Consider the following 16,681-nt stretch of genomic DNA (forward strand, 5'->3'; position numbering starts at 1 on the left):
ACAAAGAAAACCTTGAGCAGCTCTACGGTGCACTGCTCACAGGGGCAGAGCCACACACCTCTTAGATCGTGTCCTGCAGGAACCTGGTGTGCGTGGTGAGGTGCGTGGTGAGGCGCCTGCGGCAGCCGCTCACGTTTTTGGTCACTGTGGCCCTTGTGGAGACCCACGGCCATGGGGGAGCCCAGAGCCACTGCAGAGGCCCTGGGGTCAATGCCGGTGGATCCCCCCCGGCCCAACTAACCTGCTGAACGCCTTTTTGAAAAGAAAGGGGGTATTGGGCCATATTGTAGCCAGAGAAGGGCCAGGTCCTGAGCTTGAGGTCTGAACCGCCAACAGCATGATTCGGGCGGGAAGGCAACGTGTCCCCCATCCTGGAGTCCACGAGCGTTTTTCTATATTTTGTTTTTGGGAAGAAAGATGCAGTTTGTTTGGACAGAATTTACATTGGCTACAGAAGGCGGCTGAGATAAGGTGAAGCAGGGACAGTTCTGTGATAGGAGCACCTTCTGGGGAAGGAAGAAATATTCACTTCTTTTGATTGGTTTCGGGCAACAGTCCAAAACATTCGTTCATATGCAGGATGCGGTGATGTCTGGGGTCAGCTGGTCGATGCCCGGAGGTTGACTCAAAGCTCCAAAAACATTCAGGAATGTCAGCAGTCTTTTGGCAGTTGGCCCACAGCTATTAATTGGTTAATTAATTCACCACTACTAGTATAATAATTCACTGGTTAATTATTCCTGTCTCTTTTGCTCACTCTCCTGCCTGCTGTAATTTAATTTGGAACATCTCAGCATTGTTCTTTTCTCAGCTGTTTAGCGATAGGTATTAGCAACTTCAAAAATATTTATGCCCTATGACCCGGCATTTTCACAGACGCAAATCCTTCTTAAGGAAATCTCCAAGCGCAGATAAAGCCTTGCGCAAAGCACAAGTGGAAAATGGTTATCTAGTGGAAGAGAACAATGAAATTAAAGCACCCTGACATGGCGAAATATGACACAGCTGATAAACACTTTATTTATAAAAGGTCTGTAAAAACATGGAGAAATGCTTATCTGCAATAATAGTTAAGTGGGAAAAGCAGGATATGAAGTTGTATGTGCAAAATGATCTGTAAAAGAAACCAGCAAATGATGCGGAGAAAAAAGACTGAAAGGAAACACAACGAAATGCAGTGATGAGGGTCTCTGGGTAGCGGTGAGAAGAGGAATGACTTATTTTCTTCTTTTTCCCTCCAAGTTTTGTATACGGGGGCAAGCCTTCCCCTCTCCACCCCCTACCCCCGCCCCAATTTCAGTGTAAAAAAAAAAAAGAAGAAAGAAAAGTAATAGTAGCCCAGGGGCCAGACCCAGGGTCACCTTGAGGTTCCCCATAGGTTCCTGCCCTAAACCCTTCCTCTCCCATTTTAGAGACCCACCCGCACCAGCGGCTTCCTGCCCCTCACCCCAGCCCCTCACCAGCACCCACAGGCAATTAACTCTTTCTCGACAAGGAAGGAGCCAAGCTTGTCTCCATCCTTCCTCCAAAGCCTGGAATGAATGCCTGGCTGCGTGGGGAGAACAGAGAGGCGACTCCCTGCCTCCCAGTGTGTACCTGCCCTGGGCTGACCTCAGGCAGGAAAGCCTCCCGCTGGGTCATGGTTCCTGGGCAGAGCATCCCTATGGAGCGGGTGGAAGACCCCACATCCCAAACGTAAGTACTGAGCGTTCAGGGTGCCCAGGGTTCTCCACCTGAGATCACCAGGTACTTGTTAGAAATCCCGAGTCCTGGGCCCAGCCCCAGGGCCGGCGTGGAAGGATGGGATGGAGCCCAGGAATCACCTTTTTAAGCAGCTTCCTGAGGCCTGGGATGCCATGGTTCACAGCTGCACGTGGAGAAATCAGAACTGGTCTAACCCCGCAACAGGCCCCCTCCTCCTTCCAGCTTATGCAGGAGCGAGTGGTGCTGAGTCTGAGGATGGAGGGAAGGGAGGAGCCGGTGGGGTCTGGAGGGGGCGGAGGGAAGCCTGCTGCTGGGTCCAGGCCCAGGGGATTGCCTGCTCCAGGTACACGCAGACCAGGTCTCCTGAGCCCTGCCTGGCCCTGCTGGGGAGGTCCTGTCCCCGCTGGAACTGCGGGGCCCCTCGGCAGGCTGGCACAGGCGTCCAGCCCGGCTGGGGCAGCAGGAGAGCCCGGGAGCCTGCAGAGGCCCGGCGCCTGGCGGGGGAACTCTGAGGCCATGGCCCAAAGCTTATTGCAATTCGCGTAAATCCAGCCACTCCAGGTCACGGTTGCGGCAGGCCTGGCCCGGAGGGCGTCCAGTGGCTAGACTGGGATGAACACGGAGGATCTGAGCTCCTCCTCTGACATGTGAAGGGGAGGCCCTGGCTTCGCCGCACCCGCCGGGTCCTGGAAGGAGGCCTCCTCTTCCTTCAAAGCCTGCAAAGACAGCGGTGGGGTTGTAAGCAGAGCACAGTGGGGGGTGGGGTGGGGGGATGGATCTGCGCCGCTTCTGGTCCACCCCAGAGCCTCTCCCACAGCTCCAGGCCTCTGTCCATCCGCGGGGGCACAGGAACTAGCAACTTCTCCCCAGAATCTCCAGGCTTTGACTCACCACCTTCCCCCCACCCCCCAGCCCTCCCTCGACCCCCTAAGGGAGCCCAGGCCAGGCTATGGCTTTAGATGCTGGAACCCTGCCAGCCCCCAGCTCTTTAAGCCAGTGGTCATCAACCGGTGGTCTGTGAGGTCCGAAAGGTTGGCGGCTGCTGGTTTAAGCTGTGATTCCCAACAAGCGAGTCAAGAATGTTCCGGATGGGGGACTCGGGACCAAGATGGCGGCGTAGGTAAACACCGGAGACGGCTGCTGCAAACAACCATTTCAAAAATACAACTAAAAGACGGAACGGACATCACCCAGAACCACAGGAAGGCTGGCTGAAGAGAGACTCTACAACTAGAAGGAAAGAGAACAGCAAACCGAGGCTCAGAGGAGGCGCAGTGTGGAAAATACAAAGGTACCGAGGTGCGCGCGAAAGCGGGCTGGTGGCTGAGGGTGCGGTTGTCGTTTTCGGTCGGGAGTGAGTCTCAGACTCTGGGCTCCAGATCCGGGCGAGTCTCTAGGGACTCAGACTCAAACGGGAGAAGCGGGATTATCCGGCATCAGTTGGAACATGAGGGCAGCTTTCTCTCCGAGGTTTGCAGCGGCTGCCGGGGTTCTGAGAAGCAGAGCCTCTGGGAACCGGACTGAGAGCGGCCATAACTGCTCCCTCCGCCCGCCCTGTTGATCCCGCCCCACCCAAACCCTGCGCACAGCCATTTGCCAATCGCCTCAGGCAAAGGCTAGATTAGCACCTCCCAGAGGACAGAAGTTTTCCACACAGCTGAGTCTCGCAGCCAGTCAGCCTGGTGGTCAAATCCCTCTAGTATTAACTACAACAATCTGGGCTTAACTAGAACAAGACTGCGCACAAAGACCACAAGGGGGTGCACCAAGAAGGCATAAAAAATGCGAAGACAAAAAAACATGACAGAAATGGAGGATATGGAGCTAAAAATCGCAATTTTGAGGGTTTGCAAAAAACTCGAGGAGAGCCTCACGAAAACTAATGAGACCCTCGATGCTACGATAAAGAAACTAGAAATTAAGCATACACGGACTGAAATAAAGAATATTATACCCAATAGCAGACCAGAGGAGCGCAAGAATCAAGTCAAAGATTTGAAATACGAAGAAGCAAAAAACACCCAACCAGAAAAGCAAAATGAAAAAAGAATCCGAAAATACGAAGATAGTGTAAGGAGCCTCTGGGACAGCTTCAAGCGCACTAATATCAGAATAATAGGGGTGCCAGAAGATGAGAGACAGCAAGATATTGAAAACCTATTTGAAGAAATAATGGCAGAAAACTTCCCCCACCTGGTGAAAGAAATGGACTTACAGGTCCAAGAAGCGAAGAGAACCCCAAACAAAAGGAATCCAAAGAGGACCACACCAAGACACATCATCATTAAAATGCCAAGAGCAAAAGACAAAGAGAGAATCTTAAAAGCAGCAAGAGAAAGAGACTCAATTACCTACAAGGGAATACCCATACGACTGTCAGCTGATTTCTCAACAGAAACTTTGCAGGCCAGAAGGGAATGGCAAGAAATATTCAAAGTACTGAATACCAAGAACCTACAACCAAGATTACTTTATCCAGCAAAGCTATCATTCAGAATTGAAGGTCAGATAAAGAGCTTCACAGATAAGGAAAAGCTAAAGGACTTCATCACCACTAAACCAGTATTATACGAAATGCTGAAAGGTTTCCTTTAAGAAGAGGAAGAAGAAAAAGGTAAAGATACAAATTGTGAACAACAAACATGCATCTATCAACAAGTGAATCTAAGAATCAAGTGAATAAATAATCTGATGTACAGAATGAACTGGTGATTACAATGAATCAGGGACATAGAAGGGGAATGGACTGACTATTCTTGGGGGGGGAAAAGGGGAATGGGAGATTCGGGAAGAGAATGGACAAAAATCGTGCACCTATGGATGAGGACAGTGGGTGGGGAGTGAGGGCGGAGGGTGGGGCGGGAACTGGGAGCAGGGGAGTTATGGGAAAAAAAGAGGGACAAATGTAATCAGAACAATAAAGATTTAATTAAAAAAAAAAAAAAAAGAATGTTCCGGATGGAAAAAGGAAATAAGGCCAAGAACTCTGGCTCCGAGTGGAGCGGCCGAGGCCTGTGGTTATGAGGGGGTAGGTGGGTGCATGGGGGGGACGGAGTTTGAGGGCCGTGTCCACACCTGGCTTGGGCGCCGGATCTCCGGGATCTCCGTGTAGGGGCTGGCGGAGGGCTTGGGGCCGGCTCGAGGCCCAGGGGGTGCTGCGAGGTTGACCACAGCGTACTCCGGGCCCAGGCGGTTCTGAAACAGAGACTTGGTCAGAACAGCCCGTTCTTGGCAGCAGGGCTGGTCTGTGGAGGGAAATGCGGGAGGGGTGGGCAAGGGGAGCACATGGGCTGTGAAGTCACAGTCCCTGCGTCCCATTTCCTCTGTCGCAGTGGGACCTTGGGCAAGACACCTAACCTTCCCAAGACTCAGTTTCCCAAGCTGTAAAATGGGGATAAGAATTTTTCCCTCAGGGTCGTAATGACTCTTCACTCAGCAACAGGGGACTCCTGCCACGATGAATTTGTTTTCATGATGGTTATTTCTAGCTTTGGCTGCAGGTCCTTTGTAATAGGCTCAGAGAGAGCAGAATCGGACATCTCAAAGATTCACCCAATAACGAACCGCATGAGAAGAATTCTCCAGAGATCGTAAGTCTGAGCAACCCCTCCTGGATCAGATGAGGAAGCTGAGGCCCGGGGAAGAGAGGTGGGAGGTCCAGCGGAGACGGGACTCCCCAACACGTCCACATGGAGAGATGGGCGAGCTCCATAACCTCGCTAAGCCCCGGTCTTCCCCTCTGACAGGGTTGGAGTTGGGAAAGTGTGAGATGAGACCATCCAGAAAGCCGGAGCTCCTCTCTTTGGCTTCAGGGCCCATCAGGCCATGAGACTCCTGGCCAGGCACCTCAGGACAGCTGTGCCCCTGAGAGACTTGGCCAGGGGCCTCGGCCAGCTCCAGCCTGTGCTCTGCCCAGCGGCTAGGACCCGGGAGCAGGAAGTGGAGGGGCCTGGCATCCCAACCTGAGGACCCAAGGATATTTTTTCCATCGATTCTCAGAGAGAGAGAGTGGAACAGAGGGGGAGAGACAGAGAAAGAGAGAAACATCAATGTGAGAGACACGTTGACTGCAAAACTGAGACCTTCAGTCCTCCGGCTGGTGCTCTGAGCACTGAGGAAAACCGCCAGGGCAAACCTCCAACCCGTCAACCCCACCTCCAGACTCTGCTCAAAAGGACAGAAGCCAGAGAAAAGCAGAAGTTTTCGGCTGGTCCCATTCACAGGATCTGGCCTCCGACCCTCTTGGGAGACCTGTTCCATCCTCCTAACAAAGCCCCCCACCCCAGCTCCTCTGCTCATGGCCCAGTGCCCCTCCCACAGGTGCAGGGGCAGGAGGCAGAGCGGGGCGGCCCCTCCCAGTGTGGGCTGGACAGCAGCAGAGCAGGGACCGGCCTGGGGCAGGCTCTCCCCACAGCAGCGGGGGGTTCTCTCTCCTCCCCAGCTCCTCTCAGGCATTGGGTGGGAGTGAGCCCCAGGAGGATTAGCCTGGAGGCCGGCTCCGAAAGTGGCCAGTGGCAGCCCCTGTCCATCTCCTTGACCTTTCCCTCACTCCTGTCCACCACCTTTAGCCTTGTAGAGTTTCCTGAGACAACAACAGCTGCTTCCTAAGCCACGCGCTTAGTACCCCATTCCCGCCCCCGCCCCAGCCCCTCCCGAGAGGGATCAGGCCTGAGCTTTTGTCTTTGCTGGCGCCAGGAAAGAAGGCGGAGCAGCCCCTTTCCTGCCCCCAAGTTTAGGGAATCAGAGTGGAGGCATCTCTGTAAACAGCCGAGGGAGGAGGGGGTGGGTGAGGCAGGTGGGGCTTCGGTTTCCTGAACCCGTGATTCCCAGCCCTCTCCTTCCGTGGAAAGGGACGTTCTCTTTGCAGGGGTCAGGGAAGGGCCAGGGCAGGTTCCCCTCTCCAGGAAGATGGGCAAGTTACCCCCATTCCTTCTTCCCCTTGGCTCCCAGAGCACCACCTTCAGGCTGTGTCTCAGAGCCAAGAAAATGCTCAGAGAAAACAGTAGTGTGTTCTGAAAAGAGGAGAGATGGGAGATGAGAAATCTGGGTCCGGTTCTCTGTTTGGGCCACCACTTGCTGTGTGACCTTGGGCAAGACGTTGACCCTCTCTGGGCCTCAGTTTCCTCTTCTGCAAACGCAGACTGGAGCCTGTAGTTGTCATACTCTGGTGTGCCGTCAGAATCCACAGCCACCCCCCCGCCCGCCCCCCTAGAGGTTGCAGGTGGGAGAGGATATTTTTTCTGACACCATCTGCCCACCAACCCCAGGAGTTCTGGAAGGGGGTGTGCACCCAACTTAGAGGAAGGCTGGACTAGATGATCTCAAAGGCCCGCTCTGGATCCAGCTCCGATCTTCTCTGATTAGAAAAGGGGGAGGAGAGGAGGGTGCTGGGCTTGGGGAAGAGCCCTGCCTGGCCCCGGGTGAGCAAGAGGGCTGTCAGCTCACAGCCTGAAGGGCTCGTCTTGGGGCTCAGAGATTCCCTGGAGGTGGGAAGCCATCCCTGCCTCGAGGTCAGCCATGGAGGACCAGGTAGATGCGGAGTGGGAGCCCTGCAGAGTCTGAGGGTCCGAGCTTGGCCTCTGTCTGCTTCCTGACTTACCAAGTGTGAGAGGTGGACCTTCTCATTCTGTGTCTTCGGGTCCAGTTGAACTGAAAGAGATCAGAAGGAGCACCTTGAGGCCAGGAGTAGCCAGGAGTAGCCTGCAGCTGCTCCCACAGAGGTGGACTGGCCTCCCTGCATCTTCGGGCAGGGGCTTCCTAGAGGGAGTTGGCAGGCAGGTTGGGCAGAATTGCCCCTTCTAGCTCAGGCCCTTGGCAATGAGTGGGCCTTTGGAGATCAGTACATTGAAGTCTCCTCATGTGGGCCAGAGCCAGGCTGGGGAAGTAAAATTCTGGGTGCTAAAGCCATTGCTTCTTTTTTGAATCCTCACCCAAAGAGTGAGAATACTTTCCCCATTGATATTTAGAGAGAGTGGGAAGGATGGGGGAGGGGAAGAGAGACACATCAATGTGTTAGAGACCATCGATTGGTTGCCTCCTGCCCACACCACAACCGGGGGTGGGGATTGAACTTGCAACCATGGTATGTGCCCTTGACCAGGAATCGAATCAGAGACCCTTCGGTTCATGGGCTGACACTCTAACCACTGAGCAAACCAGCCAGGGCTAAAATCATTGCTTCTTAAACCTCAGTGTGCCTACAGGGCCCCAGGAAATGTTATCAAATGCAGATTCTAATTCAATAGACTGGCCCTGGGGCCTAAGAGTCGGCATTGCTACCAGGCGACCAGGAGAGGTCACGGCTGCTAGCTGGGGACCACAATCGGAGAGGCAAAATGCTAAGAGGTTCTGAGGTTGTGGCCAGGAATGCTCCCACCTGTATGTTCCTCCTGACTCCTCTGTGGGGATTTGGGGACAAGGGCAGAGCTAACATTTCTTCCTGGGGCCGCACAGGGAGGAGCTGGGAGGCAAGCCCAGGATGTCCCCTTGGCCCGTGGCCATCTGCACAGGGACAACACTGCCAGTTTGCAAAGTGCGTTCCCAAACATCTTTCTGTCTCCACTACTTCCTAGCTGTGCAAGCACAGGGCCTCAGTCTCTTTCCCTGTATAATGGGAGTACTTGCAATAAGTAGTTCCTAACTCCACAGTATTGGGGAGATGAAAGGAGATAAAAGCAGCATAAGCTACACAACAATGCCTGGCACCTGGTAGTTTCTATTACTGTTATTTCAGTTATTATCTGTGCTGTCCAACCCGGGAGCCACGGGCCACACATGGCCACTGAGCGCTGGAAGTGTGACTCCGAGTTACACCGGGCTTCAAAGACTCAATATGAAAAAATGAATGTAGAACATGTATCATTAACATTTTTATCTTGTTTCCATGCTGAAATGATCCTATTTTGGTTATGGCGTGTTAAATAAAGTGTATGATTAAAATTAACTTCACTAGATTATTGTTTTCATGTGACTATTAGAAGAATTGCAAATCAGATATGTGGCTTGTATAATATTTCTTCTGGACATATATCTGTGATCTGAAGAAGCCGAGGCTCAGTTAAATGAGTCCCCCCCAGGTCTCACAGCTAAAAAGATGGGCCCTGATCGGTTTGGCTCAGTGGATAGAGTGGGTCCCAGGTTCGATTCCGGTCAAGGGCATGTACCTTTGTTGCGGGCACATCCCCAGTAGGGGGTGTGCAAGAGGCAGCTGATTGATGTTTTTCTCTCATCGATGTTTCTAACTCTCTCTCTCCCTTCCTCTCTGTAAAAAATCAATAAAATATACTTTAAAAAGAAAAAGATGGAAGACCTGGGATTTGAAGCCACGCCTCCACAGAAGCTGAGCACCTCCAGAGACCCAGCGGCCACAATGTATGTCACGCTCAAGTTCAAGTGCCGGGTCCAGCCTTCCCCCCTAGAGTCAGTCCTCACACAGGAGCCGGACTGGCAGAGACTGAACATGGATTCTCGGGGAAGACATGTTTGGCACCAGGGACCAAACATCTAGTCAGTCCCAAAGGACCCCAATCCCACTGCCAGCCCCAGGAGACACATTCAGCCGGGTCTGCACTTGCCAGCGGTTACCCGGATGTCAGTAACTGTGTGCAATTACGTACGAACCCCCAAGAACAATAGGGAGGGAAGCGACTGATGACCTCGGATGCACGTGAGCAAGCCGAGAGCCCCGCTCTCACTCTCACTCCCCCGATAGAATTACCTGTTTCCTAATGCCGGTGGCCCTGTGGCTCCCTCAGAAGGCACTCGTGATGCCATATCTCTGACAGACACACTGCGCCACAGGGCTTCCCTGGGGTGATGGTGGGAAGGGCTGGTCTCAGTGAGGTCCCCGCTGAAAGCCTCCCACCCACTCCCGTCTACCTGTGCTCACCTTCCTTCCTGCACCGGAGCACGCACCTGCCGACGACAGCCAGGCCTGCGGCCAGCAGGAGGACCAGCAGCACTAGGACCGGCACCAGGATGTGGGCCTTTGAGTGGGACGCCCTGCAGAAGGCGCCCAGGGGCTGTCACCAGCCAGCAGCAGCACGCGGTGCACCCCGACATTCCTATTCTGAGTCCCAGCCATGTCCCTTGTCTTTCCCAAGGAGAGCAGAGGGCACCAGGGACCAAACACTAGTCAGTCCCAAAGGACCCCAATCTCCACGGTCCCCCCAGGCGACACTTCAGCTGGGTCTGCAGTTACCCGATGTCAGTAACTGCGTGCAGCTATGCATGAACCCCCAAGAACAGTCCTGCAGGCGTGGACTCCCGTTGGGTGGGGAAAATGTTTTTGTTCCCTATTTTCATGCTTGGCACAGGGCCCAGTGCAAAGCGTACAGGCAAAAGCTACTGCACTGGGGTGGCTTCCCTGAGGCTGGGGCAGGGAGAGGGGTGGGCCCTTCACCTGGGGTGGGACTGCGTGTCCAGGGCAACAGGGCTGCTGGCCCCTGTAGGGCAGGTGGCTCACTGCTCAAGGGCCCTGCTGAGGCGGGAGTGAGGGCTGAGTCTGCCCTCACTGCCTCCAGCTGTGGCCGTGGCCAGAGGCTGTCTTCACCTGGAGGAAGGAATGTTAGGTTCTCGTTTGCTCACGGGCTCCTTCCGGTTTGGGGATGGCCTGCAAGGTGACCTTGGTCCCCTGGAGCTCACCTGGACGTGGGGTCTTCCGTAGAGGTGGAGTCCAGGTACGTGGAAGGCCGAGAGGTCCCTGCGTGAGGAGAGGTGGCTCTGTGAAGGGGGCGCTCTTCGTTCGGAGTGTTCCCTGCGTACGGAGAGGTTCCTGTGTATAGAGAGGTTCCTGCGGGCTCGGGCGGGGACGTCCCTGTGAATGGAGAGGCCTCGGCCTCTGTCTTCCCCTGCTTGGTGACTGTCGGGTGGGCACCAGGAGAGGCTACAAGTCCAAAAGCAATGCCTCAGCACCTTCCCTGGCCCCTGCATCCCATCCCCAGACCGCTGAGCCTTGACCCCTGACCCCTCCCGTCTCCTCCCCTCCCTGGGACCAGTTTCTCAGAACACCCCCAGGTAAAGGGCACCCCAGGAAGCAAACAGAGGCCTAGCTAAAGCCGTGTTAGCAAGCCCCACACCTGTGCGCAGTCTCCAGCCTTTTGTGCCCACGGCCTGTTCTCTGTGGGGAGGCGCACACTCCACCCCCACCTCCAAGACCCAGTCTAGTGACCCCTTGGTAGATGCCTTCCTGCCCTCCCCCTACAGTCCTGGCCAATTGTCACCTCTGCTCTCACCTGAAAGTCCTCCTGTCACCATCACTTGCCCACCCCCACCACCTAGATCTCAATAGTCCTTGATCTGCAGGGTGGTAGGGACAGGCCCAGAGGTCAGGCAAAAGGCCCGCCTCTCCTGCTCGCCCCTCAGACCCCCTAGAACACAGGGAAGCTCTGCCCGCAGGCTGTGTCTGCTTCCTGGCTCTGCTGCTTCCTGTGTGACCTTGAGCCAATGACCTAACCCTGCGGAGCTTCCCATTGCTCAGCTGACAATCACGCTCCCAGGATGTGGGGCCGCACAGCGCAGTGTCCGACACCAGGCCGGCACCCACTGGTTGTTTCTCTACAAAGGGGCCGAAGAGGGGCAGAAACCCATGCACTCACTCGATGCTGGGGGCTGGGTTTGCCAAGCTTTGGCCTTGGGCTGGAGGCTTGTAGCAAGAGGCTGGAAGGAGGGGGTGGGGGAGGGAGGACAGCAGGGACCTAGAGGAGAGGAAAGGCTGGTCTCAGGGAGGCAGGGATCACTGCTCTGAGCCAGATTTCCTGCCTTGGGAGCAGCCGGCAGCGTTCCCACCCCCTCCCCCCATCTCTGCTCAGCGCATCGCCACCTCTCCCCCTCAGCCACTCAGGGGCCATGGATGGCCGGATGGCCGATTCCAGCAGATTGCTGGCCTTCCGCTCCTGCAGGCCCTTGGCCTCCCACTTAGCGCAGACCTTGAACTTCCCTTGTCCCCCACTGCCCACCGGCCTTTTCCAGGCTGCCCTTCACACCGATGCCAGTTTTGTCTCTAAAATATCTATGGGACCCCATCACTTTCTACTTTAGAGCAGTCAGGGACTCCCCATGGCCCATAAGCTGAAATTCAAACGTTTTCTCATGCCTTTCAAGGCCCTTTAAACTCAGGCTTCAACCCACTGTGCCAACTTCACCTCTTCCCCATCCCGTGGGCCAACCATGCAGTTACCCTCCAGTCCCATCTAAGCTAGCCGCCTGCCTGCTTCCATGCCTTGGACTTGCTTTCCTGTGTGCCCTGCCTTTCCTTCCCATCTCTACCTAACTCACCAAGCACTGGCTCAAAAGTCAGCTCCTCCACAACACCTTCCCTGGGAGGAGCCAATCCTTTATTCTTCGTGTACCCACAGCACCCTGTGCATGGCGCCCGTGGAACTAATACTCCATTTGTGGCAATAACTCATTTATGGGGTCTCCCCACTAGCCTGGGACTCCCCACTAGGCTGGGACTTCCCCAGGGCAGAATGCCTAGCACAGTAAGCAGAAACCTACCGGGCCAAGCTCCCAGCAGCCACCGAGCTCCCCGCCTCCCCCCGTCCATCAGGCACCTCCTTTCTGACTTGTATGCCATCCTGGACTCTTCGTTTCCCACCATTTTCTATTGTAATCTAGGTCAGTTTTTCTCCAAATTTTCTGAGTAAATGATCAAATCTGCAGATAAAGAATATTTTTATTTTCTTTCCCACTATGTGTACTTCTTAATTGTGTTCTATTTCATTGCCTGGGGCCTCCAGGTAATGATGAATAGTAGTGATGGTGGTGGGCATCTTGCCTTGCGCTGACCTGCCTAGAAGTCCTTCTAACGCTCTGCCATACTCTATGGTGTGCAGACACGCACGCTGGCTCGTGAGAGCTAAAACGTAGCTTTTCGGGAATTTTGTGAGCTGGTTGTTAAACTGCTGGTGGCTGGAAATTGGCCATGGCAGGAGCATTTATACCACAGAAATGGGCAAACACTACAAGCGGAGTTTCCCCCGCCATTCATTATGTACCTTCACCAGCCCACCACTGCCATTAGCTTTCCTTGTTTTCAATACCCCAACCGTCGTCAGAGCGAGGGCAGCAGGGTCTGGTACAGGAGGGTTATACAATGAAAACAGTAGAGCTCAGATATAGGATTAGAATAAAGACCCACGGATGAGGGGGCTCTGGCAGTGGGGATGGACCGGGGTGGGATGGGTCCCAGCTCTGGGGCCAGGAGAGGGAAAGAGCAGATTCCGAAGCCAGAAATGACCTGCTTTTGACTCCTGGCTCCACCACTTCCTGCCAGGAGACCCCGGGCAAATTGTTTGATCTCTCGGAGGCTCCGTCCCCTTCTGTGACATGTGATACAAAGACCTACCTCCCCCTTACTGACCTGCAGCCTGGGCTGCCCGCTCCCCTGGGCCCTCTCTGGCTGCTTCTCCTCCTCGGCTCAGCAGGTCCAGGTGGGGTTCCGGGCACTCAGAGAGGTGCTCATCCCCAGCCAGAGCCCCATGGCGCCAGCCCCAGCCCCCTAATGTTTCTGAGCTCAACAAGCCCCTCTGAGGCTGGTTGCCAGGCGCTCCGCACACCTGTCCCTGGGGCTGCACCATCTGGGAAGAGGAGGCGAGAAGGAAGAGCCAAGGGAGCTACACGAGGTCAGCGGTTCTCAACCTGTGGGTCGAGACCCCTTTGGCGGTCGAACGACCCTTGCACAGGGGTCGCCTAAGACCCTCCTGCATATCAGAAATTTACATGACGATTCATAACAGCAGCAACATTACAGTTCTGAAGTAGCAACGAAAATAATTTTATGGTTGGGTCACAACATGAGGAACTGTATTAAAGGGCCAGAAGGTTGAGAACCACCGGCTTAGGCGATGTGTGGGGAGGGCCCCGGAGGCAGTGACGAGGGGCCCGGCCTGAGGAATCCTCTGGACTCTCTCTGACTCCAGGGAGGGAGGAAGGTGATCTTTTTTATTGCCCCAGCCGGGCAATCTCTCCCACATCTGGGCAGAGAGGAAGGGCAGAGCCTGGTGTTGGACAGACCTGGGTTCGATGCTGCTCTGCCACCTTCTAGTGGCGTGACCTTGGGCAGCAAGAGTGAGAGGACATCTGAGGCTCAGGCGGCAACCTCTGCGCCCCAAACGCTGATGCGCTTTTGACCTGTGTGGTTTCACCGAGTCCTTGAGACACACTCCCATGAGGCATTGCACCCTCTGTGCTGGGGGAACTGGGTCCACTACCGACCCACCCTCTCCTTGCCCTCGGCATCTCCCGTCCTCCTTCCAGGGAAGGAGAGACATTGCTTACCTGGCAGGACCAGCAGAGAGACCAGGAAAGTCTCGTCAATGCCCAGGATGTTGACGCCGCACCAGTAGTCCCCCGAGTCCTGCAGGGGTGAGCTCCCTCAGGGTCACGGTGAGCGTGAGCTTCTGGGGGTCGTCTTGGATGGACACCCTGCCCTCTGTCCTCTCCTCGCCATCTTCTCTCGCGTAGATGATGCCCGAGCAGCGGGAGACGAGGATCCCGCCCTTCTTGCACCAGTATTTCTTGTGCTCCCGCAGCTTCTCCTCGTAGGTGCACTGCAGGGACACAGTGTCGCCTTCGAATCCTCTGATCTTCTTCGGCCCCATCAGAGCTTCATAACCTGAAACCACAGCAGGGACAGAGGTCAGAATTCCCCGGATTCAAGCACCAGGGTCAAGACCAGAGGTTGTCCTCAATCACCTCTTTCTGGGGGCAGCCCTGTCGGAGCTGGTACTCCCCACCCACTAGGGGACCTTGGGACCGGGCTGTTGAAATATAGATATTTCTATGTAATTGTTTCCCTAAACCTGACACATTAAAGGATTATGGGTAGCGAAGCTCTAGCTTCAGACAGCCTGGAGTTTGCATCCCAGCACTGCCACTTCGTAGCTGTGTGGCCTTGGGGAAGTTGCTTGACCTCTCTGGGCCTCTGAGTTTTCTCATCGATAGGTAATGACAACATCTTTTTGTTGTTGTCGTTGAAAAGAATTACTTTTATTGATAGACATACTAACCCAAGGGCAAACATTTATCTACGAAATCCCCTGTTTGTAGAGGTCCGTGCAAAAGCAGCCTCCTGGCCTGTTACGATGAGCTGCTCCAGGTGGAGTCTGGAGAGGTGGGATCGCGGCCGAAACCCAGGGAATTCTGCGGCCTCTGGAGAGCCCCCCACAGCACAGGGCAGTGCCAAGTAAGGACTTGGTCATGGGAGTCCCTGACCTCCTGCTCAAATAGGAGAAGGTGGTCAAATAGGATAAGGCTCCTCTCCTCATACGGACTTTTGGAGTCTGCCTGGGTGTCTAACAAGTGGTCATGTTAATAACTGGAGACTCAGATTTAAAGGCGGGGCTAAAAATAATAATCAATGAGAAGGCAGGATACAAAAGCATACATCCTGAATTATCTGTTTGTTTGTTTTTTAAGAAAAAATGCTTTTAATACTCACACAGTCAGCCAATTAACATTGGTTAGCTCGGTCGGTGACATTTTCTTGTCCACAATGTGCACTATGTAATTTGTTCTTTTAAAATATTATTATTTTATTTTCTTTCCTTTTTTAAAAATATATTTTATTGATTTTTTTTTTTTTTACAGAGAGGAAGGGAGAGGGATAGAGAGTTAGAAACATTGATCAGCTGCCTCTTGCACACTCCCTACTGGGGATGTGCCTGCAACCCAGGTACATGCCCTTGACCGGAATCAAACCTGGGACCCTTCAGTCTGCAGGCCGACGCACTCTCCACTGAGCCGAACCGGTTATGGCTTATTGTATTTTTCCATTGCAGTTTACATTCCATATTATTTTTATTAGTTTCATGTGCACAGCATGGTGGTGGGACAGCCATATACTTTACAAAGTGCTCCCCCCGCTAGTTCCAGTCCCCACCTGGCCCCATGCACAGTTATCACGATATTATTGACTATATTCCCTGTGCTGTCCTTTACGTACCAGTGACTATTTTGTAGCTGCCAATCTGTACGTCTGAGTCCCTCCACCCTTTTCACCCAGTCCTCCCTCCCTCCTCCCTCTGGCAACCATCAGTCTGCTCTCTGCATCTATGAGTCTGTTTCAATTTTGTTTCTTTGTTTATTTTGTTCTTTAGATTCCACGTATAAGTGAAATCATATGGTGTTTGTCTTCCTCTGACTGACTGACTTCACTGAGCATAAGACCCTCCAGGCCCATCCATGCTGCCCCCAATGGTAAGACTTCATTCTCGTTTAACGTGAGATGTTATCACATGTGAGACACGCTACCATTTTACGTACTACTAAGAAAAACATTGTCATTCGAACAGCTGGCATCACTTACAAAATGATTTTTGATGTTAGAAGGTTAAAAATAAAGCAGGTCTGTGAGTTGATGAAACGTGAAAATTGCCTCTCAGGGTTGTTGTGAGTTTAGCAGCAGCTCAAGAAATGTTTGCTGAGTTTAAGGTGGCAACTGTACGGGGGATGTCTGATCTGCCTCCAGGCTTGGCTCCGGGTGGGAAAGTGATGAGAGAGGCAAAGCTTCTCACAGCCACACAGACGGACAAGCTGGAACCCCAAGTCGGGGACAACACCCGGCTCTGGGTTCCAGAACCAGCAAGTGCCGCCCTCTGAGGGCTGAGGAGACGGGGTGGGGTGACGCCTGGAAGGATCCAGCAGGGCTGGTCACAGCCGTGCACAGCGGGAAAGGAAATGCCGGTTCGGGGGTCCTCTCTCTGCAGACTCAGCCTCAGCCCCACATCCCTCCACTACGCCCTCGGCCCCATCTCACCTGGGAGCAGGAGGCAGCCCCACAGCAGGACCAGGGGCCTCATGGTGGACACAGGACACGCAGGAGCACACGCGGGCGAACTGGGAGCGCCTCTTGGGAGCACGTGAGCTTTAACTTCCTCCAGATGAGTGGGATCCAAACGAGGAAGGGAGGGGAGGGGCCCTGTGGGTCACCCTGGGCACCCAGCCCAGGGATCCGCCTTTGCCATTCAATCTAATT

General features: G+C 54.1%; 1 protein-coding gene across 1 annotated transcript; it reads right to left on the reverse strand.

Annotated features, from left to right (window-relative positions):
* Nucleotides 1-2,085: 2,085 nt before the first annotated feature.
* On the reverse strand, nucleotides 2,086-16,540 carry CD300LG (CD300 molecule like family member g). Its single transcript, XM_023756849.1, is given in 9 exon segments — nucleotides 2,086-2,420; nucleotides 4,780-4,899; nucleotides 7,304-7,353; nucleotides 9,593-9,705; nucleotides 10,348-10,588; nucleotides 11,301-11,399; nucleotides 13,984-14,068; nucleotides 14,070-14,320; nucleotides 16,463-16,540. Coding segments are annotated over 9 exon segments (1,116 nt in total). The 5' UTR covers nucleotides 16,506-16,540; the 3' UTR covers nucleotides 2,086-2,306.
* Between the last annotated feature and the right edge of the window lie 141 nt (nucleotides 16,541-16,681).

This window comes from Myotis lucifugus, unplaced genomic scaffold (genome assembly GCF_000147115.1).
Source record: "Myotis lucifugus unplaced genomic scaffold, Myoluc2.0 scaffold_100, whole genome shotgun sequence".
Lineage (NCBI taxonomy): Eukaryota > Metazoa > Chordata > Mammalia > Chiroptera > Vespertilionidae > Myotis > Myotis lucifugus.